Source organism: Oxyura jamaicensis, chromosome 2 (genome assembly GCF_011077185.1).
Source record: "Oxyura jamaicensis isolate SHBP4307 breed ruddy duck chromosome 2, BPBGC_Ojam_1.0, whole genome shotgun sequence".
NCBI classification, from domain to species: Eukaryota; Metazoa; Chordata; class Aves; order Anseriformes; family Anatidae; genus Oxyura; species Oxyura jamaicensis.
In genome coordinates, this window is record NC_048894.1 from 59,504,050 (window position 1) to 59,528,850 (window position 24,801).

At 35.6% G+C, this 24,801-nt stretch overlaps 1 protein-coding gene across 9 annotated transcripts in view; it reads right to left on the reverse strand.

Annotated features, from left to right (window-relative positions):
- Nucleotides 1–24,801, reverse strand: part of SUGCT (succinyl-CoA:glutarate-CoA transferase) — a 325,562-nt gene that overhangs the window by 271,202 nt on the left and 29,559 nt on the right. For 7 of the 9 annotated variants that reach the window (XM_035318765.1, XM_035318773.1, XM_035318767.1 and 4 more), the window contains 2 exons: nucleotides 13,999–14,090; nucleotides 8,139–8,282 (listed from right to left, as the gene is read on the reverse strand). In XM_035318765.1, the coding sequence (XP_035174656.1) occupies nucleotides 8,139–8,282; nucleotides 13,999–14,090 (236 nt within the window). The remainder of the gene's footprint in view (nucleotides 1–8,138; nucleotides 8,283–13,998; nucleotides 14,091–24,801) is intronic. The other 2 variants (XM_035318769.1, XM_035318772.1) reach the window with 1 other exon arrangement.

Sequence of the window (24,801 nt, forward strand, 5' to 3'; positions counted from 1 at the left end):
GGGGGGGGGGGGAACTTTGCTTTCAACTGCTCTTGCATAAGCTGCAATAACAATATCTTCCTGCACACAAAGTACACAGAAATAGAGGGAGATGGGTAGCAGAAAAAGTCATGTATTGCATTACCTCAGCAGAACAACACTGGCATTAGCTGTAACACTACAAGATCTTTGGATGCTGCCCATTAAGTACTTCTATGCTAATGCACTACAGGAATGACACAAGAAACAGACATATGCAATTGAATGAAATATTAGAAATAGCACATATTTCAATGCATGAGATTGATGTTGCAGAGGCACAGGAATATAACGAACACCCTCCATTCATTTGTCCACCTTGCTTTTTTAAGCACTGTAATGCTGTCTGCAACACAAACAGGGTTCATCTACGGAGCTGTTAAGCCACATACAACTCAAAAAGAAACATGGTCCAAAGTCCTATTAGATTTGAGAAAAAATTGAGGTTAGTATTACCAATGTGTCTGGAGTCAAAATATGGCATTTTTGCATGACATTTTGAATAGTGACAAGTTTGTACATGCTTCTCTGAAAAAGGACATTTTTCCTTAACAGGTTTAGAAAATTATTTAATTAGTACCAAAAAGAAAGAAAGAAAGAAAAAAGGGAGATATTACAGAGTAAGCTTCAATTAAGTTACAAAATAATTTCACATAATTTTCATCACAGAAATCTAGTACTACAAATATTCCTTCCAAAGAAGGCAAAGTATTTTTACCAATAGCTAAACTCAGACTTTTAGGTAGAATTTTTCAATTCTTTTATATATATATATACTTTATATATATATGTATACTTTTTTATATAGCTTTCACTATAACATAATATGAAAATAATGAATCATAACCTCTGTCCTAAGCATGTCACTACACTGAAGGGTTTACAATTTAACTGATGAGCTGGAAACAACACTGTACAGAATAATACAAAGCAAAATACAGTCATGGCAGCCAAACTCCATTAGACCAAAAAAAGTCATTAGTCCAAATTTGTTCCAGCATCATCCTTTACTTCATCTTTAAAATAAAAAAAGTCAGTCAGAGCTATCTGAGATGGTCACATTAAGCACTGCTCAAACCTTAGTTACCATTCCTTCAGCATAACCAGAAGTGTAGAATCATAGAACGGTTTGAGTTGGAAGGGACCTTAAATCTCATTTAATTCCACCTCCCCAGCCATGTGCAGGGACACCCCGCACTAGACCAGGTTGCCCAAAGCCCCATCCAACCTGGCCTTGAACACTTATTCTGATACTGGTTGCTTATATCATTGCCATTTCTTTTGAACTACTCAGGTTATTCCTTTTCTCCTAATACTTAGCATGATCCCAAAATATGATCTGTTGGTAATAAACTACAATAAACATCTTGATTCCATTTCCAAAATAGCACTCATATTAAAAGGTCATCTAAATAATAAATTCATTAAAAGAAATATCTTCTTTTGTCTTCAAACTCTCCCCCTTTCCCACTCCAGATAATTGGCTTTTTTGTGTGTATTAAGTGGGCATATTTTTTCTTATCTCCTTTTTAGTCTTTCTCTAATTGATGACAGAGGTAGCTCCAGAGAAAAAAATTGAAGCTGTAACACATTCAGGCTTAGTTTCATTAGCACAAGAAACAATAGTAGCAAAGACAAAAAGGCACAGACTTCACTGTCAAGTAGCAGATGAAGAAGAAATTTCCCTTGCAATCTGGCTAAGTACTCTGTTTACAGCAAAAGAAAGCCACTAAATCCAAGATGCAATTGGAGTATGATCTACCAACGACTAACTAGTCATTAGAAATCACAACACACATTCCACAGAGGCCAATATTAAACTGAGTTACTGTCATGTTAGTGTGGTCTTCTGGTCTACTTCAATAAAATTCTGGCCACTTAAAACCCTGAGGGATAACTTCTGTTCTCAGTTATACTGAGGTCCTCAACTGAAATTTTGAAGAATAGAGTCTGAGGCACTGTATATATGTAAAGAAACACTTGTTTTAATTTAGATTTTATTATCTTTCCATATCAGAGCTGTGTCATGAAAAAGACAAAACATCTCCATACAGTGCATACACACTTTTATAACTTGACAGAATATATTTGGCAAAGAGGATGTTTTATAAGCTTGCAAAAAAACTCTTCATTCAAACCATAGACAAAATATGACAACCGTGTAAGAGTCCTGCTGGCTGGCTTCTGAAATCACCAGAAACAATGGCCTCTGGAAAAGGAAAATTTACATTCTGTATTCAGTGAACTCGTAACTTATCAAGCAGAGAAGCAACAAGCTACCACCACAATAACCTGAATAGCACCCAAGTCCCAGGACTGATATTTCTCACACAACTTACTGCCGAGGAATCCCATTATGCCATATATGCCCTATGGGCAGCATGCAATCACTACTGGTTTCACCTATATTTAATAATTTGTAAAGACATCATGAAAGCTCTGAATAGAGAGCACTCAAAGCACCTTAAACAGATATGCCTTCAACACATACTTTTTGGGAAAAACGGATTCAAATACAAAAACTAATAGTTTCTAAACCTCACCATTTTCTCAATAAACTAAATGCCACACTAAAGCATAGAGATAGGATCTGAAAACTAATTTATGACAAATTGCTAGGTTTTTACAGGGTCACTTTAAAATTTGGAGAAGATGAAGAGTTTCCTTTAACAAATACAAATTAAAACATAATAAGAAGAAGCAGAGAAATGTCTGATGACTAATTATTTAATACAAACAATATTAATTGCATTATCCTGTCTCTGGAATCTGGAAAAAATTACATTCCAGAATTGTAGAAATGTTAAATGTAAAATACTTCTTGCAGATTTTCAATCCAAGAGAAACCAACTTATTACAGTATTTGTTGGAGCCTGGTTGTAATTAAATACAGGAAGGATATTAAAACTTCCAAGAGATTTTTTTTTTTAAGCCACAACAGAAGAAAAGGCACAATTGCATAATTGGAACCAAATCCAAAACCCACTTCCTTCTTATTTACTAGCATCATCTAAAGGACACTATTTAGATGCTGACACTGAAAGGTCTGGAGCTGAGAACTGTAAATCATCTGATTTCAAAAATTTCAAAGGAATTGTATGACATGGGTTAAAAGTTTATAGATGATAGATATAGAAAGTTTGTGCTCACTGCAAGACCACATTCTAGTGGTCACTGTAACTCTTGTCGGTAAAATCCTAGAATTCTGTTTTGCTGTGGGGAAAGAAATCTTCTTTAATAGTAATAAACTGCTATATTGGGCAAAAATGCTTGATATAAAGACTTTGAAAGCAAGATATATTTTAAGATATTCTATAAATAACATTTTTAGGGAACATTATTTCACTTATCGGATACTTTTTCTACATAGACCAGTCAAATAATAAACAAACTTGCCTGTCAGAGGGAGATTTCTTTAAAAAGCTTCATTGATAGATGAATTCAGTTCAGTGCTCTGTCATTAGCATATTTGTGCAAGTAATAACATCAAAAGCATCCCCCTATACAAAAAGGAAGCCTCTTGCATTTCTATAAGGCATGCAGAAAAGTAATAGCACAGGTACAGATGGGCATGTACATGTAAGGTTTCTTGCTATAAAATGTACCAATTGTTTTTCAGGAGTTTCCTAGCATTTATGTGATATAATCCCTGGGTTTTCTTTTTGTTGTTGTTGTTGTTTTGTTTTCATAGAATCATAGAATGGTTTGGGTTGCAAGGGACCTTAAAAATCATCTAATTCCAACCCGCCCCCCGGGCAAGGACACCTTCTACTAGACCAGGTTGCCCAAAGCCCCATCCAGCCTGGCCTTGAATTCTTCCAGAGATCAGGCATCCACATCTTCTCTGGACAGTCTCTTCCAGTGCCTCACCACACTCATAGTGAAAAATTTGTTCCTTATATCTAATCTAAACCTACCCTCTTTGTCCTATCACAACATTCCTTGATACAGAGTTCATCCATATCCTTCCTCTAAGATCCCCTTAAGCACTGGAAGGCCGCAATACCTCTCACTGAAGATACTAGAGAGAGAGAGAGAGAGAGATTATATAAAAGATACTAATTACTTTTATATTTATGGTCTTGTTTCAGAATTCCCAGTTCAGGTGAAGGGATGTATAAAAGGTATAAGCATATCAGATCAGTGCATGAAATGCTGTCAGAAGCCAAAAGTTTCTTATAGGTCCCTGCTGTCATAACAATAAGAAGACATTTCAGCAGCACTTTTGTTTAGCACACTGAAAAGAAAAAAAAAAAAAAAAAAAAAAGATTTTTTTTTTCCTCATTAAAAAATAACTACACTCCATTGAAACCCACACTGAAGGAAAAGTTATCATGATGCATTTATTTGACATCTAGATCCACAATCAACAACAACCAGAATTTTAAGTCTACAACTTCAGGTTCCTTATTGTTTTGACAGCATCCATAAGAGATTTCAAAGACATATTATTCTTAAACATTCATCACAGAAAGAGCTAGCTTTAGATATCTCAGCATGCTAAAAACATAATCGCTCTAAAAGCATGGATCTTTCAAAAACCTGATTGTACCATAGTAATTGTCTAACTTCCCTGTAAAACATTACCACAAGAAGTACTAAGAGCAATTTTTTTTCAACACTATTTAAATTTTGTTCTTTTCTCGTCTTTGATGACATTGACCTTTAAAGATTTACAAGTAAACAATAGTTTTGGGAAGGAAGGAAGGACAGACGGATGGATGAACCAGAACTACTAGATGTTCTCAGAGAGACTCAGCTGTCAGTTATATTTTTTCTTCAATTATTTTAACATATTTCTAATGGGATTAAACACATTTTGGTGTTGGGTTTTTTTACCCCGTCATCTCATCCAAAAATATTTTTTCCAATTACATAAATGTTCTCATTACAGTCTTGGCCCAACACCCCAGAGTTAATTTGTACTGAGGTAGCAGGGTTATTTAAAACAAAATAACTGTTTTCTGAATAACAACTCATACACATATTCTACTCCAAAATATCGACTTACTTAATTTTAATTTTCCCAAGTTTGAGGTAAATAAAAACATTGATTTTGGAATTAGAGTGCCCATGCATGGAATTACTCTTTAATCACTTTTATATAAATAACTTAATAACAAGTATAAAATGAGATAATATATATAAAAGCAAAAATACAAAAAAAAAAAATCCCCTTCACACTTTTGTTTTTTCAGCTGTGCACATAAGAAGTCAAACACCACAGATCATGCTTTGTTCACCAACATGCATCCAAGTGCTCATTCCCTTTCTTGGGTATGTCAATGAATAGCTCTAAATGATGATGTGAACAGAGATGTAAATTTCACAAAGATAGAATACTTTTTTTGCATGGCTAAAGTTGTCTTAACCAATGGAAAAGGTCCTAAAGACCTTTGCTGACAAAGGAAGGTGAAATGTGAATTACACCAACACCTAGCTTTAACTCTTACTACTTTCGGCTTTTGATAAAATATCACAGAATCACAGAATATTAGGGATTGGAAGAGACCTTGAAAGATCATCTAGTTCAATCCTCCTGCCGGAGCAGGAACACATAAATCATGTCACACAGGAATGCATCCAGGAAGGTTTTGAAGGAGGCTCTACAACCCTGCTGGGCAGCCTGTTTCAGCGTTCTGTCACCCTCACCATAAGAGTTTTGTCTCATATTTAAGTGGAGATTCCCATGTTCCAGCTTATACCCATTGCCCCTTGTCCTATCACTGGGTGTCACCTAGAAGAGCCTGGCTCCGTCCTCCTGACACTTGTCCTTTACATATTTATAAATGTTAATAAGGTCACCCCTCAGTCTCCCCTTCAAGCTAAAGAGACCCAGCTCCCTCAGCCTTTCCTCATAGGGGAGATGCTCCACCCCCTTAATCATTCTTGTGGCTCTGCACTGGACTCTGTCGAGCAGTTCCCTGTCCTTCTTGAACTGAAAGGCCCAGAACTGGATGCAATATTCTAGATGTGGTCTCACCAGGGCAGAGTAAAGGGGGAGGAGAACTTCTCTAAACCTACTAACCACACTTCTTTCTAATACACCCCAGGATGCCACTGGCCTTCTCGGCCACAAGGGCACAGTGCTGGCTCATGGTCATCTGGCTGTCCACCAGGACCTCCACGTCCCTTTCTCCTTCACTGCTTTCCAGCAGGGCAGTCCCCAGTTTATACTGATGCCTGGGGTTGTTCTTGCCCAGATGCAGGACTCTATACTTGTCCTCATTATATTTCATTATATTTCATTATGTTTCTCCCTGCCCACTTCTCCAACCTGTCAAGGTCCTGCCGGATGGCAGCACAGCCTTCTGGAGTGTCAGCCACTCCTCCCAGTTTAGTGTCATCAGCAAACTTGCTGACAGCACACTCCATTCCTCATCCAAGTCATAGATGAATATATTAAACAACACTGGTCCCAGTATCAGCACTTGAGGGACTCCACTAAATACAAGAAATTCAGAAGAATCCATTAAAAAGACAAACAGCAGCAGAAGAAATAACAGAATAACTCAGAAAGCTACTGGAAGTACTTTAATAAAATTAGAAGTGAGAATATTAAGAAAAAAAATGCAGTAATATAAAACACTATAAAAATCTTAAAATAAAAAATACTACCATATAAAAAAAGAATTAATAAGAGTTAAATATATATTTAAAATATTTTTCTACACTGCTTACTACATTTTGCAAATCCAGACACAACATTTACAAATAAAAATAAGTTTGATAAAGGATTCAGTCCTTACAAAATTTTCTGAAACAAATTAAAAATTCTATGTTAATTTAAGTAAGCATTTCCCCTCCTTTCCAGATCTCATTTAAGTAGATTTTAAAATGAGTGAAACCTTCCAAGTCTCATTCATTGTCATATAATGATATAAATTGAAAAGGACCTCTGGACGTCATCTGGTCCAACCTCCTGGTCATAACAGGGCCAACTTAGAGCAGGTTGTGCAACAGGCACTGTACCATCTCCCAGCTGTACTTACAGATATTATGATTTAAAGAAATTAAGAGCATTATAAACAAACATACATTTGAATAGAGAAGAAGGAAATAATAGAGCATTATTATAGCTTTGATAAGTAGCACATACAGTCTTGACATATATTTTAAAATGTACACAAATATTCCTACATAATCATGTTCCCTGCTTCTACCAGAAGATATTTACATTAGCAAGTCAACATATAATTTCATCATGTACACCTTGTACCAACATCACTTTATTTTCATGAAGTATAAATCATTATACCAATGGTGCTTAAATGTTCAAACACAACTTAAAAGTTTTCATTATTAGCTGTATTATTGTCATCATCAAAACATCTTTGTCTTTACAAATTTGATGAGATTTCTCTTAAATGCACCTATAGAAAATGCTGCATTTTCATACTTACATTATTCTTGAATTCCCAGAAATAGAAGGCAGATATTCCAGATTAGATTACTTAACCTGCACATGGATCATGGCAATCCCAAGCACAGATACAGGCTGGGCAGAGAACAAATGGGCAGTTGTGGATGCGCCATGGAAGTGTTCAAGGCCAGGTGGGATGGGGCTTTGAGCAACCCGGTCTAGCAGAAGGTGTCCCTGCCCATGGCAGGGGGTTTGGAACTAGGTCATCTTTAAGGTCCCTTAAATGCAAACCATTCTGTGGTTCTATGATACTTTGGTGATACTTGATTATTTGACAACTTTGGGCAATTTTGTTCAAGACATTCAATTGCTACAGTAGTTATACTGCCAAGTGCCAAGGCCCCCTTCCCAACACCTGGTTTCACCATTTATGCTTGCCTTTCTCCAACTTGCTACTACAATTGTTACTTATTGTCTCTTGGAGATCATAAACCTTGATTAACCTATGTTTTCAAAGAACATGGAGGTCCTTTGTAAAAAGTGAAAACCATACATTGCTGTAGTAATTATAAACATGTCATATAAAACAGTCACTGTCAGAGCAGTAGAATATAGAAACTGTCAATGAAACCATTATTATTGTTGTCAAAAATTGTACCTACTCATTTTCTTTAATTCATAGTAAAAAGGTGGGTTTTACGTTCAAACATCTATACAACTAAAAGCTTTATTTAAAAAAAAAAAAAAAAACTCCTACCTGAGATGACATGAGATTACAGTCAATGTGCAGTCCTTTCCCCGTCTTATACCTCTGAAGCAAACCAGCCATAATTGCTCCACATGTATACAACCCAGTAGCAAGATCTGTCATGGCTACTCCTACTTTAACTGGCTCACCCTCCTAAAGAAAAAAAAAATTAAAAAAAAAAAATGAAACCAAAAGAAACAAACAAAAACAATCAAGAAAAGGCAAAATATTACTTTGCTTATAGTACATTCTAAATAAGACTTGTCTTAAAAGTGTTTACATGGATCTGCATTGCAACCAGCAAGAGGCTGAGTATCTTTGAGTGAAATGAAATAAAAATTACCTCTGAAAAAGATACTCTTGCAGTATCCACACAATTCCATACTTGAAGATGCTGTAAAGCCTGCAAATTACAAATGATTTTTATGCTACTTTTTTCCCTAATATCATCAATGCTTCCACTCATGAATACAAAAAGGAAAGAGATAAAGAGACAGCAGAGTGAAAGCCAAAGGTCTAAAGGATTTCCACAGTACATTGGCCCAGGTACATAACTCCTTGCATGGCAGAACCATAGTTCTTTGCTCTTCTCAGTCTCCTTAGTTTGAAAACAATTTCCAATATTTTTAAAGTGCAATTGATTTCAACCTTAACTGAGAAAATTGCACTTTGAAGATGTAAAAAACACAGTTATTTTAATAGACTGCTGCATTTGAATTTGTCTTCTCAGTCCTTGATTCCAGTGCTTCCTTCCCCAAGTACCTAAACTTTTAAGGCTAATGCTTCCTTTGCCTCTGTAAAAAGTTAACTTTTATTTATAAAAATATTTTCACAATTTCCCCTTAATCAAGAAATCAAACTACTAGCTCTGTACTGCTATGTTATTTTAAACATTGGCTTTAACTCCATGCTAACCCTCCACATTCTATAACTCTGTAGCAGCCTGAACAATTTCCATTCCTCTTTGTTATGTCTAACAATTTAATTGAGTGGCAGCCATTTTTCAACTTAATCAGCTTTTAATGTCCACCCTGTGCCTTTTTTGTGACAGGATGCATGCTCTTACTACTATGAAATAGGTTATTTTAAAAAATATATATATCTCTGTCCTGTTGAACAAGGGATATTAAGCTGCTTTAGATGAAGCTCCATACATACAGATAAACCTTTCTTTGTTGGAAAAACCTCTCATCAAAGGTGGATTTTCTGACAGCACACCACAGTACTTCTGTGGCAACACTATACTAGTTCCCCAAGCAAAATAAGGGCCTATACAATATATTTTATTCAAACAAATGATTTTAAAGCAAAGCTCTTTCTCCCTACCATAAAGTGACGTTACTGTTCTAGTAGAAGAACAAAGTGTAGCCTCTGGTCAGGGAGAAAGTGGTTTAGGCCGTGGCTCTTAGGCTGTGTTGAATTCCAGTTAGGGTCAGCCCTAGGACATGTACTTTGCTCTTTTGAACAGAAGATCCATTCCATAAAGCAGACCATTTCTTCTGACACTGTGCTTTGCTATTTCTCAACGTTACCACCAGTTTACACTTTTATTCTCGACTTTTGCTGTTTGCTAAATTCCTTACGATTTGTCAACACAATCTGTCCCCATGATAGCAACAACACATGGCTTTTTTTTTTTTATTTGACATAAGACATATGTCTCTTCCCAAATTTACATCAGCAATACAAAAATGATCCTTTAGAAATGGAAATTGTTTTGAAATGACATGCTTAATAAAAGTATTCTAAGTCCAGTAGTCTTTACAGATGGGAAATAACTGCTGAAGCTAATATGAACCAGCAATGGCTATATTTTTTCAACAGCTCATATCTGTATACAATGAATACTCTTTTGTTGCAGTTTGTTTGTTTTTAAGTTGAAGAATGGCCCCTCTGGTACTGTAGATCCCAATCATGCCTTGCTGTTCTGTGCTCAGTAAAACAAAAATGCTTCTTCAGCAAGAAAGAATGCTTACTAAATAGGCTGCACCACCGTAAAGATATCTAACATTCTGTGTAATGGTCCACTTAGAGATCTAAAGGGAACTTGCATCCAAATTGTTTTTCATTTAATTATGTACAAGTTATTGCCCTAATGAGTCAATGAAATTTTCAAAGGAATATTCTTCTGACACTAATATATCTGAATATGTTAAAGTACAAACTTTCTGTTCATCAAATACAAAACTTGAATGTGGTGTTTAGCCAATAAAGTATCTATAAATTATGTCTTCCAAGACAATAAAAGTGTCATTAGTGTAAACTCAGTCCTTTTAGCATATTTTAATTTATGTTAAAAAAAAAAAAAAAAATCTGGCCTGCAGCATCAACTTTCATTTCTACTCTGTTGCTTGAAACTCTGTTTCAAGCAACAGAAACATTCACTCTGTTGCTTGTAAATTTTCATACATACTAGAATTTTAGATTTCACAGGTGTCATAACATTTTTAATACAGAGGTAGTCAAATACATTAGCTTGAAAAAGCTACAACAGCTTGAATTCCATGCAAGTCCCCCTATCTACACATGAAAATAGTTTAAAGATAGCAATTCTACTCTACACTGAATGTGCTTGGTTTAGTATGATCAGCAAAAACACTGGCACAAACTAGTATGATCAGCTACACCACTAGCACAAAGTTTGTGCCTTTAATTGTAATATTGCAAAAGACAGTTTGATTTCAAGATTCAGAAGTTTACTTGGAAATCTTTCAAAAATAGTCAGCACTATTTCAGTAACAGCTATTTCTTAGCAAAGAAGTAAAAAAGACATACAAAATTTCTTTATGAGAGAATCTTCCCTCAGATCTTGATAATTATGTAGAAAAGCACATAATCTCGCATTCAAGAGTTTTATACTATGTGCCAAATGTGATACTGTTGTGTATTTTTGGTACATTCCACTTTCATATTATATTTTTTCTTCCTTTGCTATATCCTTAACAAAAAAGGTAACTGGAAAAATACTCGTTTTAGTCAGAAACTTTCTTCTTAGTTTCTTCCACTGTGATCTCTTCAATGCCTCACAAGTAGTATTATATAAAGCATTGCAGGAAAAAGTAAGTTACAAACCATCAATTTTGTCACAGAAGTTTTACTCAAACCCCGCTGTTGGTAATACACAGATTTCATGGAATACTATTTAGACTTTACTCACTGGAGGCATGGCCACTCACTACCCAAGAAAGTTAAATGATCTGCAACAGTAAACTGCTTTCTTAGACATTAAATCAGCAGCCAGATGGCTGGAATAAAGTCAAACTCACAACATGGAATGTCTCTAAACTAAAATTCATGTTGCTATAAATTCTTTCCATTTTTAAAATGTCAGGTATAGAACATAACTTTTAGTATCCTATTATTAAAATGCTTCATGAGGACCTCTAAATATGTATTAATACACGTTAAAACTAAGCCCCTCGCTGATGTATGCAGATGTTTTGTTTCTGCTGCTCAACCTCACAGTTTGTCCACTGCAGCTAAGACCTCTAAGACTATCCTGCAAGCAGACTGAAGAGCTTGTTTACAAAAAGAAAGTTTCCACAGAGCACCGTTATACTGATGTTATTGTGCTGATTATGAATAGCTACACCACAAGGCAATACAAAAACATCATCTGTTCTTTTATTTATTTATTTTATTTTATTTTTTACCAGTTCACAAGACTAACATTTTCAATTTACTGTAAGGAAAAAAAGTAAATCAATCTAGTTTACTGGGCTTCAGATCATCATGTTATTTTCAGTATACACATTCACATTATCTAGTCAACAAACAACAAGTTTTAATAGAGGAAAAATCACAGAAGTGAGCAAAATTCTTTTTTCTTCTTTGGCCATTTCTCTACATGCTGACTGAAATAAGCTTTTTCTTCCCTTTTCAGAGATATAGATAAAAAAGTATAAATATAGAACATGGGAATTTTACTTTAAAATAACACTTTAAACAGTAAAATTTTAAGCAAGCATACAGTGTGATTTTAAAAACATTTTGGTCAATTTTCACCACAACAAAAGACATGCTTGAATCTTTGGAGCTATTGACTATTCAAGTATTTGAAACAAAACTGTCCATCTGTAAATCAGAAAATGATTTTTAGAAACTGATAAAATATATGACCAATGTCAAATGAAGAAAAATAAGAAGCATTTTTAGCATGTTTATTTTAATCATGCAAGAGAATGACTAAGTTTGAATGAATTGTTAAAAGCTCCCAGTGAATAGATGAAACTGTTACCAACAATGATTAAATGACTCTTGATTACATTGCCTCAAGTCCTGGTGAGGTGATGCAAAGCAAACATCTGGATTCTCAGTGTAGGTCTTAACACAACCTTCTAATTAAAACCATCTTCATAAATGCCATGGAGGAATGCTGCTCTCATAACACTTATATTTTCTGTCATTTACATATTTTAAAACCTTACAAGAGTCTTGTGTTTTGTTTGGGTTTTGTTTGTTTTCCCCCTCAACATTTTTAACACACTCTCCATACCCTTTTATTTAGCTGGTACTAATAACATTTGCCATTTCTAACAATTCATATTTCCACCTAACCTTGTTCAGTACATTTTGAAGTGGGCATGAAGTTTCTGGCATTGTATTAGAAGCACTGAACTCTAAAATTACTGTACTCCATCATTGGTTAATATATATGTGCCTTACACATCTGAAGGGAAGCATCTGTGAGGAGCACGTTCAACTATATTTTCTTGTGTTTTGAGATGGAACACTCTATGAGTATCTAGCATTAACATAGCAGCAACGTGTGGTCTTAGGACACTGGGCATGAGATACTTCAATTTCCCCAGTCAAATAATGCTCCACCTCAGAAAGATGACTGGTAACAATAATTGTCTGGAGCACAGCATTCTGCTATTTTGCTATTGTTCTCAGGAGAAAACAAATATACTGGCAGAATATCAGTCCTACAGTAATGTCTAGATCATCTGTGGTCAGCTTTCAACAACCCACTCAATAAATATGAATATCTGACACTAAGTACAGAAATTTGATGAGCTCCTTGTTTATTTAGCACATGCAAGTGTCATACTACAAATATCTGCACTACTGATTCCAGACTATCAGGAGCACAGAGGACTATCTAGTATTTATGGCACAGAGAACAGACTTGTAGTACTACCTTACTTAAGAAATAACATTTGGAGACCATATTCCCTGCATCTGTAGGTGATTCAAAATGGCTTAAGTAAATGCCTATTTCACCAGCATTTTTCTCTGAGGTAAAGACACACATTCTATGTATTCCTGGAATCCAGATACTAAGTTACCTCTGTAATGCTTCCTGCACTGCTGCAGCTAACAAAGATCTTGGATATCAGTGGGAATAGCAGTACATAAAGCTTTTCCAGAGCCACTAATGACATGTCTCTGGGTATTTTCAGGCAGGATGACTGAAAAGATGCTTTGCCAGAGTTATCTGTGTGGCTTCACAATTCCCTCTTTTAAGGGGCTGGTGTATTCACTATATCAAAGCACAGGTGGGGCTTCCTATACAAGTATGGTTCCCTTATCCTGCAGTCAACGTGTCTCTTATAGCTCTTGAAGTGTCTGCAAGTTGCTTAACAAATTACCATATGTTATTGATAACTCATTCACCAAAAATTTAGGACACCATTTTTTCTTCCATTTTCTGCTTCCCAGGCCTTGGCATTGGTTTTGTGGGCGTGGCATGAAATACCTCAAGGGCATAAGTACTCTAATTTTATCAGATTCACAGAAGTAAGGCCTCTTGTTGGATTGTGGAAGGCATGCATAACATATGTTAGCATAGACTAGCTTCTTCCATACACTAGTAACTATAGGGTATGTCAGAGATTCTATTAAATTTGAAAGTTGAGCACTGTACCTCATGCCCTGTGATATGCATGAGACCAGAAACAGCAGCTGCAATTGAGTCATATCCACCTCTCTGAACCATTGGACCAGTCTGACCATAACCTAAAACAGAAAAAGAGCAAATAGAAATTCAATCAAGGACAAGTACAACACTTATTATTTTAGAATGAAAAGAAATTGAACCAATTTATATTTCTCATCAGCTTCTGGTCACAAGTTGTCCAGACTGTACAACCAATGAATGTTATTGTATTCTACTTATTCCTGCACATTTTTAATAGTAAGTGGCTGTTTTAATCATGTGATAGATGAGGAGGAGTTTGATCCTAATTCTGGATAGATTTCCTATCTCCTCTTTACTTCATTATGTTCTTTCAACAACTATTGAAAAATCTTCATCGAGAAGATCTTCCCACATCAGGAAGATCCAGCTGAAGAAGTTACCAAATCCAGGTATCAGTTCTGTCTCCCTTCCAGGTATTACCACCTCTCAGTCTAATAATTTTAGACTGAACTTGGAGATTGTAAATGCACTGTGCCTGTACAATGCAATGACACAGTGGTCAAAGCTCCATGGCTGGTTTCTTTTTGCTCTTCCTTTTATGGAACTAGTGAACATCAGCACAGAGGGCAGAAGTCAACAGGGAATCAAAAATGTTTGATTCCTATGTAAACTAATAGAAATTCTCAGAGCCTTTAGAAGTCGCAGATTTAAGTTTCTCCTCCTCCTTAAAGAGGTAACAAATTCAAAAGCTACTCTCATGCTTTCTTTTCTCTTTTCAGAAATCTCTAGCAGAAATACCCTAATTACAGGAGCAAACTGTTAGAAGCTATATGTTACAGACAAGAATTCTAGTTTGGCTGGCACTTTTAATGCAATGTTTCTATATCACTCTCAGCTGTGAGAACAGTATTAAAATAAAAATATATCATCATGTACTGGCAAGATAAAAATTTCTCATTCTCCCAGAATAATCTTCTAGGAGCCTGTTTAGTAGATGTGACAGTCAAGATTGGCTTTATTGATTACAGCACAAAAGTAAAAGACACAGTGTACTGGGAGAACCTTCTTCAATTCCTACCTTTGGACCAATGTTGTTATGTACAAAATTCATACATGACTCCTAACATACATTGCAAGAGAATAATCATCATTTCCAACTGCAGTTAAAGTGTTTTACTACCCCAGTATTTAGTAAATAATGCAAAGAAAAACAATATCCAACAAACAAACCAATTCCCCCCATTGTACTACAGAATATCCTAATTTCCTGCTGGGACATTTTTTCTGGGAGACATCAGATCCCAGTTGTTCAAGGCTGAGAAGGAACTCATTTTCTGCACTCAGTATTACAAAGGATATCAGGATACAACAGCCAACACAGACTTCATCGATGTAGCCTCAGAACAAATATTTCAGAAGAAAGGATTCACATTTTTCTTATGGTCAAATCTATATATTATTGACTTTACTAATCAAAAGAGTGAAGAAAAAATTGCCAGTTTACTCACTCTTATTTAAAATTGTTTCTCTCTGGCACTGCCTAACTGGAAGATCCTAAAGAGCAACTAGTAGCCTTTCCTTTTATACCTACACACTCAAGTTTACAAAAAGTAACAGTGTGCTGATTTGCAAGCATAACAGGATTTGCAAATAAAATATTTAACCCACCCCAAAATGTTCTGAATAGCTCTAAGCATATACTATTATCTCATTGAGATGAACTGTAGCGTTAAAATCATTTAAATATGTGTAGGCCCACTTCAAAAACAAAATCTTGCTCAATAAAAAATATACTCAAAACAACTTTAATTGAATAGTGAAAAGCATGTTGAAGTAAGTGAGAAATTATGCACTGACCTCAATTATTAACAAAGAAAAGACATCTCAACACATCTGCTCACAAAAATATTTTCATAAACAGAAAACATCTGATAATTAAACATTTAGTATGTAGACAGGCAAACACTAAATTAAACACTTAAATTCAGGAAAGGTGACAGGCAATATTTCACACATTTTTCTAGTGGTATTTTAGAAATGTAGATTTGAAGTTCTTCTCTACACATTACATCAGCCTGGTTTCAAGACACAAAAGATTATTTGATGTCTTTCTGGTTAAAATCACAGGTTGCAAAGGTGTTTCTGATTGGTTTTCAAAGGCCATAATAAATTTAAAAGGAAAAAATATATTATTCTGGTTTTAATTTAAAGTCTAAGTTGACAATGATACCGTGGGGACAAAAATCCATTGTCATTGTAGATAGCTTGGCCCAGAAACGCCTGGAATAAAAGGAAGCCATCTAACTGCAAAAGATCTATTTCTGAAAATGAAAGATCTCATAACCCCCCCCCCCCCCCCCCCCAAAAAAAAAAAAAAAAAAAAAAGCTGAACATTATTATTTGAGTAAACTACACAGGTCAATGGAACAATACAGTGCAGATGTTTTAGAAAAAAATAGGAATACAAATACATAAAGCTTGAAGGAGAGCACAGACTTTCAATCAGCTGAACTGATCACAGGACACGGTAACCCCCAGATGGATCTCCTAAGTGCTTCCTAAGAATTGCCATCTTCAAAGCGTATACCTGTATAGCAAGCATTTGAAACCACCAGAGCGCAAACTGCAAATGTCCACAAAAGGACCACGTGTTTATTCAGCAAAATCACTTCCACCTACATCTTCCTATAGCTGTTTTGAGCCTTCAGCCAAGTCTATCTTCTGCATATGAAAGAGTACCTTAAAATGAACAGGATGTGAGACAAGTATGAAAGAACAAGTTGTGCTGGCTACCTTGTGTTAGCTTAAAGGAAACAAAGGCCTTTATGGAAAGTATTTACAAAGCGGATGCCATAGCCTTGCACAGGCAATCCTGTATCCCTTGTGATACGCAAGTCAAGAATGGAAAAGTGACCGTAGAGGATATATTTCGCATCCACAGTTTTTCAGAACTTCCCATGTGGCTTAAGACAAACTCGCAGTTGAAATGTTACAGAGAGAATATCTTAATATCCTTAGGACTGCCACCCATTTCTTCTTGTTAGTATGCAGCATCATAACTTACATTGTATGAATATTCAAAATGAGATACACTTAATATGACATAAAGGATACGTCTTTTTTCCACTATCTTCCCCTCACTGACACACACACACCAAATTTGGGGGTATATTACAATTACAGTTGCATAAACTAATGCATGAGGATGAAAAAGCAACTAAGATGGAATAATAATGCAGCTCACAGCTGTTCTAAAACACCTGCAGTTGCTTGAAGATCAAATTTTCAATATAGTGCAACAAGAGAAAGCTCAAGATGCCTAAAAATTATTTATGTAGCAAAATAATTACATCAAAATAAACACTAAATTACTCAGAAATTAAGATTCGCATCACTCATTGAGGGCATTACAGAAGTAGTAACTTTATGCAAAGCACTAACTGCAATTGATTGCAGATTTATTTGGTAAAGTGAGTCTCAGCAAGTTTCCCACAAATATTGGCAATATATTGGCATCCATCCAGTTAGAGCTAGAGGTGAGACCGCTGATATTATCTGACTAAATCATACCATTGTTAATACATTGCAACAATTGCTGACAAATGGAAAGACTATTTCTTTTCCCCAGATTTTTCTAGTCAGATCAGAAAGAACTAATAAAGGCACTCTTTATCGGGAAATAAAACTTAGCTGCTACTTCAGAGTTGGAGCAACATTCCTGCTCTGATGAAATGGGGCCAATTAGTGTGAAACAGAAGTCACCTCTGACACCATGAAGGTAATCATTTCTGTGACTAGTGTACGAGTGCCATGTGATGGCTCTCAAGCTTTGAAACAAAACACAGGAAAAAATGATAATATTTACAGGCATCATATGGGGTTACTTTTTTCCCAAACTTTCCAATGTCAAAACAAACGAGTGCTAGTTTATCCACTTAATACAATCAAAATTGTTAGAATATATTCATCACATGAGACACACTCTGGTTTGGAATCCACCCTAAATAATTCTGTTCTGGGACAGAAATAAATATTATGAAGTGAGAAAGGTCAGGCTGAAGATTAGGAAAAATGCAATAACGGTAAAAGCTGTTAGGCTGCACAAAAGTATTATTAGTAAAGCTGCCAAATGCCAGATGCTCAAAAATGTCACATTAAATTTAAAAATGCTAGCAAAAACTGTGTCCAAAAAGAACTCTGTTAGAAAAACAGCCTAATGTATCTTCCCAGGTTTAGCTTTATAATACCATGTCAGCTACAACATAGCTTTAATTCATTTTTGCCAGATGACAGTGGGATTTTTAGCTACATTTATGGCAGGCATTCTTCATAAATTTTAAGAAAACAGGCAAACCAAATAAACAACTATGTCCCAGACAAACTTCCATGTGTCTGTAGATCTCATGCTATTCCAAGTCGTGTTCTGAACATGCATTTGGACGCTCCGTTTGCTTACTTAGGAGTTACTGATGATATGATGACAGAATTCCTAACATGTGTATAAAAACAGTTCAACTAGGAGCCGCATGCAAGCATCTGGGATAAAGAGACACCAATGTGTTACAATATCATCACTTAAATGACAATCACCTTAAAAAAAAAAAAAAAAAACAAAAACACTATTTTTATGTAGGTAACCTTTGATTCATTTGGGATTTTTATAACAGTTAACAAAAATACTTCTTCATTTTTGATGTTGTTGTACAATTGATTCATATTTGATTAACTTTAACACTTTTCCGAGTGTACTGGTCACTTAAACACAGTGTGCACCTTCCAAAAAGCAACAGAGAAAGAAATTTTAAAAATACAATAATGCATAACTAAAAGCAGAGAAACTGGAAGGGAGGAAAAAGCACTAGTGCAACATACTCATTTCTTTAATACCATTTGCTTTCAAGCTAATGATGGCCTAGCAATTAACTGCTATGGAAAAGTCCAAATATGCTACTCTGTTTTATAAAAAGAAAGGTCAGCATTTCTCATGATGACCTTTGTCCAAAATACTTGAATCATATGCTAGAGAAAACCAAAAGCCATTATTTCTGCACTTCTTCATGATTTGATAGCATGATAAAACTTTATAAGACAAAATATAAAACACATTGTACTAAAAGGAGAGGAAAAAAACAACACGGAGACATGCTGTCAACACAGACCAATTCCCTGTAGCTCAATTCCCACATGACAAATGACATTATAAAGTCAGTCTGTATAGGATATTCTGAGCAAAACATAGAGAAATATGTTCAGCATCGGCATTTCTACAAATGGGGACTAAACATTGTCACAAATTCAATCCAGATAGATGGCTATCCCTGCTGAATAACAAATTAATGAGAAACACCTTTTGACTTGTTCTATTGCCAAAAGAAAACATTCAATTAAAGACAGCTTACATCTTTACTTAATAAAGATTAATGAAACAAGCAGAAGAACACAAGAAATTCCCTATAATGAGAAAAGCCAAAATCTAACAGACGCATTATATGAAACTTTGCAATGTCAGAGCTGCCAAAGACGTTTGCAGAACGAGTAACAACTTGGAAAATGCTTGCCATGTGTTGGTCAGAAGGAAAGGAAGTACAACTTCCTGGGCAGGCAAGCTTACAGGAGATCAGAACTGATATGAAAAAGGTGAAGTCAGAGCAAACTGTCAGGGGAGATGAAAGGAGTAAAAAATAAACTCAAGTCAGCAAGTAAAAAATCTGAACAGAAACTGATAAATACATTTCATTTCCCCGTTAATGACTGTGAATGTGTACAGTATACCAATTACTTTATTGCTTTTACACATGCAGATTTAAACATTCTAGTCCTGTATTAAACAATGTCACGTGTTATAAATTGGAAGGCAAAGATAAAATGATAAATAAAATTCAGAACTTCCTGCTAGGATTTAGCTACTGAAAGACAAGAAGGCGACAAACATTAGCCTCTGCCAGTTGTCCAGCTCATTCAATTTTCATGTGATCCAGGTACCCAGCCTCACTCAACTCCTCTGAAAACACCAACCACACTTCTGGGACACAGCCACAGACAGTTTCAAACAATGCAAGTCTGGTTTTCAACAGGCTTGTAATCAGGTCTGCAAATTCCTGGGATGTGTTTTCTAGCCCTTCAACATGCCAAAAAAGCCACGAGAAAGCAGTTGTTGCCTCCATAACCTAAAGTGTAATCACCTAGAGGATGCTCTTATTGCTTTTATTTTTGTAACCACGTCAGCTGAAATTTAACTGTCATACTCTGAATTTCAAGGCAGAAGTGGCTTCCTAATCTATGTAGAGGTGCTCTTCTACATGACCTCGGGAATCAAGTGAAACTCAGTCCCTATTTTCTGAAACCAAAATTTCAGTTAAAAGCTTAAGCTCTTAAAAGACACTTGGATTAAGTATTCAAACTTCCCCTCACAAGGAGACTCAGACAAACCTAAATTCCACACCATTGTTTTGGGTTAATACAAATATTCCTAGCTACATGCTCATAAAGGTAACAACTCACTCCTTGCCCCCTGCTTGATACAAATACAGTTGATCTTACGACTCCAAATACTTACACTGTAAAAGCTAATTTTAAAATAGTAAAGTCAACTACTCTGAGCTGTACAGCACAAACATCCACTCAGACTCATCCAGGTCATAACACTTCCACAGAAACTAGCTATGTTCTAAGGTGAACTACATCTATGAACCTCTGTGTTGTCCCACCTGCTTTGCTTTAAGCCCACCCACCTGCGTCTAGATATAGATATACCCCTACCCACCTGCGTCTAGATATAACAAATCTACCAAGGTATGGGAAGGAACGTCTGGGACAAACCCCTGGCTAATGTTGGGAATAAGCCAAAGGAAAGATTTTTAAGCCAAAGGAAAGATGTCATATTTCAGCTCAACAGATACAAACAATCTTGCTTTTCTGTAGTGAAAAAATGTATAAAACTAGAGGGTGGCTGTGGAGTACATTTTCCATGAACATTTATAATGCTGTGGGCAAGCAGTACAGTGTCAGAGAGCTATCAACACTAAAGCAACAGGTACACAGTAATTGATAAGTACATGATTATCGCATGATTCTGAAAGAATTTTAAAGTAACTACTTAATTACACAATTATTTCTCACCTGAATCAGCTAACATTCTTTCTAAAGTAGTAGTGGTCTCAAGAGACCTTCACTTGGTGTGACTGCTTACACTTTTGTGCAGCCACATCTACTGGAAGAAACAAACCTTGACTGAGTACTTCACTGCATCCATCTCTGGACATACATGTGGGTTTGCGTGCTATAACTAGGAACTCTCCCTCTCAGTTCAAATATATAGTTCCTCACAGGACATTAATTATTACAAGTTGAAGCTAGAAAAGCAAGTCAAACAAGCTCAAAATCAGTATGATTTTTTTTCAAACATTTCCTCAAAACTTTCCAAAGCAAATCTCTAAAAATTAGTTCCTAAAGATTTAATTTCTGAAGAGTATTAGGTTATATGTAATACACTATATTCTTAAAATTCCAGGCTTTTCTTCCAACATAATAACCTCACTGTTTTTTGTTTGAGTCTGATTATAGCTTTACATTAGGTTTACGTACATTTTACTTGTATAAATATAAGCTCAATCCTTTCTTAGTTCAAAAAATGAGCATCCCTCTCTGATTTCTGACATCACAAACAGTAAACTGAATATAATTTGCAGTCCTCATACAACTTTTTTTTTTTTTTTTTTAAACATAGTGGAAGTGTAAATCCCAGCTTAAAGTTTAAATGAACTGCTCTGGAAGATCAGATGGAGGCAAAAGGACATATATGTACATTAGAGCCTACATGAACAACAAGAAAAATTGAAAGAGCCTTTTCTTGGAAATACATATGAAAGTAAGCTCTACTATTTTTAATGATAGCAGATTCCTTGATTAAACTATGCATCATTACATAAAATAGTTACTGATCATTTACAGGAATTTAACACTCAAACAAAAAAAAATGCATATGGTTACTAAAAACAGATAAACTGATTAGTTCAACGACTCATTATTTATTGCCTAACTTGAATAATTTTCTAACAATAGATTTTTCCAGTTGCCTTCTAAGGAAGAGTCATATGTGAAAAGAATATTTGCCTTCATAGAGTAAGTACCTGCAGGGGAAAACTGCACAACCTAGTTTGTTTGTTTTTTTTTTCTTCTATAAAGATTTTCTTAACACAGGCAACATCTAATGAAGTTCTCTGACTCATATCCCATTGATGAGAAACAAACACCTTCAAAATAAATGATATACAACATACAAGAGGACACCAGAAAAAGAATGTCCAAACAACTGAACAAACCTTTAATTAGACAACACTAATCATCTTGAGATATCACCTTGTGAAGTTTTTCAAAACTGCAATGAAGTTAATTTGAGAGAAATAAAAGTCTGACAGTTGTACATCATATTATCTGAGCAGGTACATAATAGCAGTATTTAAAGGGGGCCTACAAGAAAGCTGGGGAGAGACTCTTCCTCAGGGAGTGTTATGACAGAACAAAGTGTAATAATTTTAAACTAAAAAAGGATAGGTTTAGATTAAATATAAGGAATAAATTCTTCACTATGAAGGTGGTGAGGCCCTGGAACAGGTTGCCCAGAGAAGTTGTGGATGCCCCATCCCTGAAAGTGTTCAGGGCCAGGTTGGATGGGGCTTTGGGCAACTTGGTCTGGTGGGTGGCATCCCTATCCATGGCAGGAGGGTTGGAACTGGATGATCTTTAAGGTACCTTCCAACCCAAACCATTCTATGATTCTATGATTCCTGATAGCCCATCTTACCATACGAAGAATATGGCTTTGTGTAAGCAAGCATCTGGTAACTGTAGCTCCACTGAATTCTTATGAAAAATGTATTGTCTTAGAAGAAGTTACAAAATTTTTCTTCCCAATCCCAGCCATTCTCCTTTTGAAAAGATGGTCATGGTTCACTGCAAGACACAACCACAATGTACCTGTATTCTGACTTTGCAGTATCCATAACGACGCTACTCCAGTGCAGGAAAGCCTTCTATCTACGAGGGTGCTTTTCTTAACTTTTAACATGACTCTTTTTTATTTACATTTAAACAATCACTTCTTGTCCTATGAGTCACAAGCAGATTATTCTCTTTCCTTTACAAGAACTTTTACTTATGGGAGGACTGTTTTACACAGTCCTGTTCTCATTACCCTTACATTGCAGTAAAATCTGCAACTTCTAATGACGAAGTTTTCTGTACAAGACAACTTGCAGATCAGTGGGTTTTGGCCAACTCTAACATAAACACAGGGATACAGAATGCTTTTAATGTTCAAGCACATGGAAAAGTGCCAGATACTGCCACCATTTCGGTTTCTGTAAATGACAAAATACAGGCTATTTTTCAACAATTTGTGTCTTCTACACCCAAAACTGTTTTCTTTTTCTTTTTTAGCTACTGGCAAAGGGATTTATTTTATCACAGTATTTTAAAATCAGAAGTAATGAAGACCATATGCATACTAGGAAACATTTTCAGGTCAACATCAGCTACTTACAGTCTTCCTAGCAATCTAATAATATCCACAGAAAATACAGTGAAGTCCAACAACAAAGACATGGGAACTTTGCATCATCTTAGTAAGTCATACTGATACATTATTTTGCTGAAATCTCAAAGCCTCAACATTTCAAATAGTAAAAGAAACAAAAATGCTGCAACTCTCATATAGAAAGTCTATCGTACAAAAAAAAATTAATAATAATAAAACAACAAAGAAGAAAAGAGGGTTACAAGACATGACTATCTCCTGAAACGAACTTCTTTGGAAACCAGATGAGAGATCTTTTTATTAATAACAAAAAATGCTTGGTGATCTTTGCTTGGGTCTTCTCTTTAGAATATTACAACTCAAGAACAATAAGCACGGCTTTACAAAAGCCTATTGCATGGCTTCTGAAGCTGCCTAAAATCTTCCAGCTTTATTTCTGTTAACTTAGCTAGGCATCAGTCCAAGTGTAATAGCTACTGAAAAATAAACATTAAACCATCAGTAAGTGTCTCCACAATTGTACTGTGTTGCTATGTTGTTCATACCCAGGATTTCAGTGCCTAATCTGGTTTCATTCACTGTAAACTAACCCAGTGTCAAACCTTACAACTCACAGGCTGTCTTCTCTGGTATTCTTCATTAGGACAGAGTCCAAAATCCTGAAGTTTCAGATATTATACAAAATATTGCTAATTTTAGGGTGCTTACATTTAGATGAAAGAACAAGCAATGAGCATGAAGTCATAAGAAAACCACTACTTCTATAGCTGAAAGTCAATACTGAGTTTTAAAGCAAGGAAGAATTATGACTTGTTCATTAAACTTTGTATATATTTCTCATACTGAACAAGGAACAGGACACAAGAGTGTTTCAGAACTGCACTCAGTTTCAACCATTTCTCTAAACTCACAATATTTTGGACATTCGGGCCACATGTGACTGGAGAAACAGTAGCGGAAAAAAAACAGCATGGCTTTTCAGCTAAGATGTTTAATGCAAGAGCAAAAGGTTAGCTCAATCACTTACAGCAAAAATACATGCACCCTAGCTGCTGCTGGCGTGTTGGTGACAGAAGCATGAAAACTCAAAGACTTAGAGGCACTCAGCTAAGCCTACCTTCACGTCAGATCTGAACCACACAAGGATACCAGTCCCACCAACAGAGTGGGGGGCCTGTCAGCTCCCATCAGTTTCTCAGAAAACTTTGTTTCAACATGTCTCCTTTCAGCTTCCAACCTTTTCTTATTAGTTTGTATTACTGATATATTTTGGA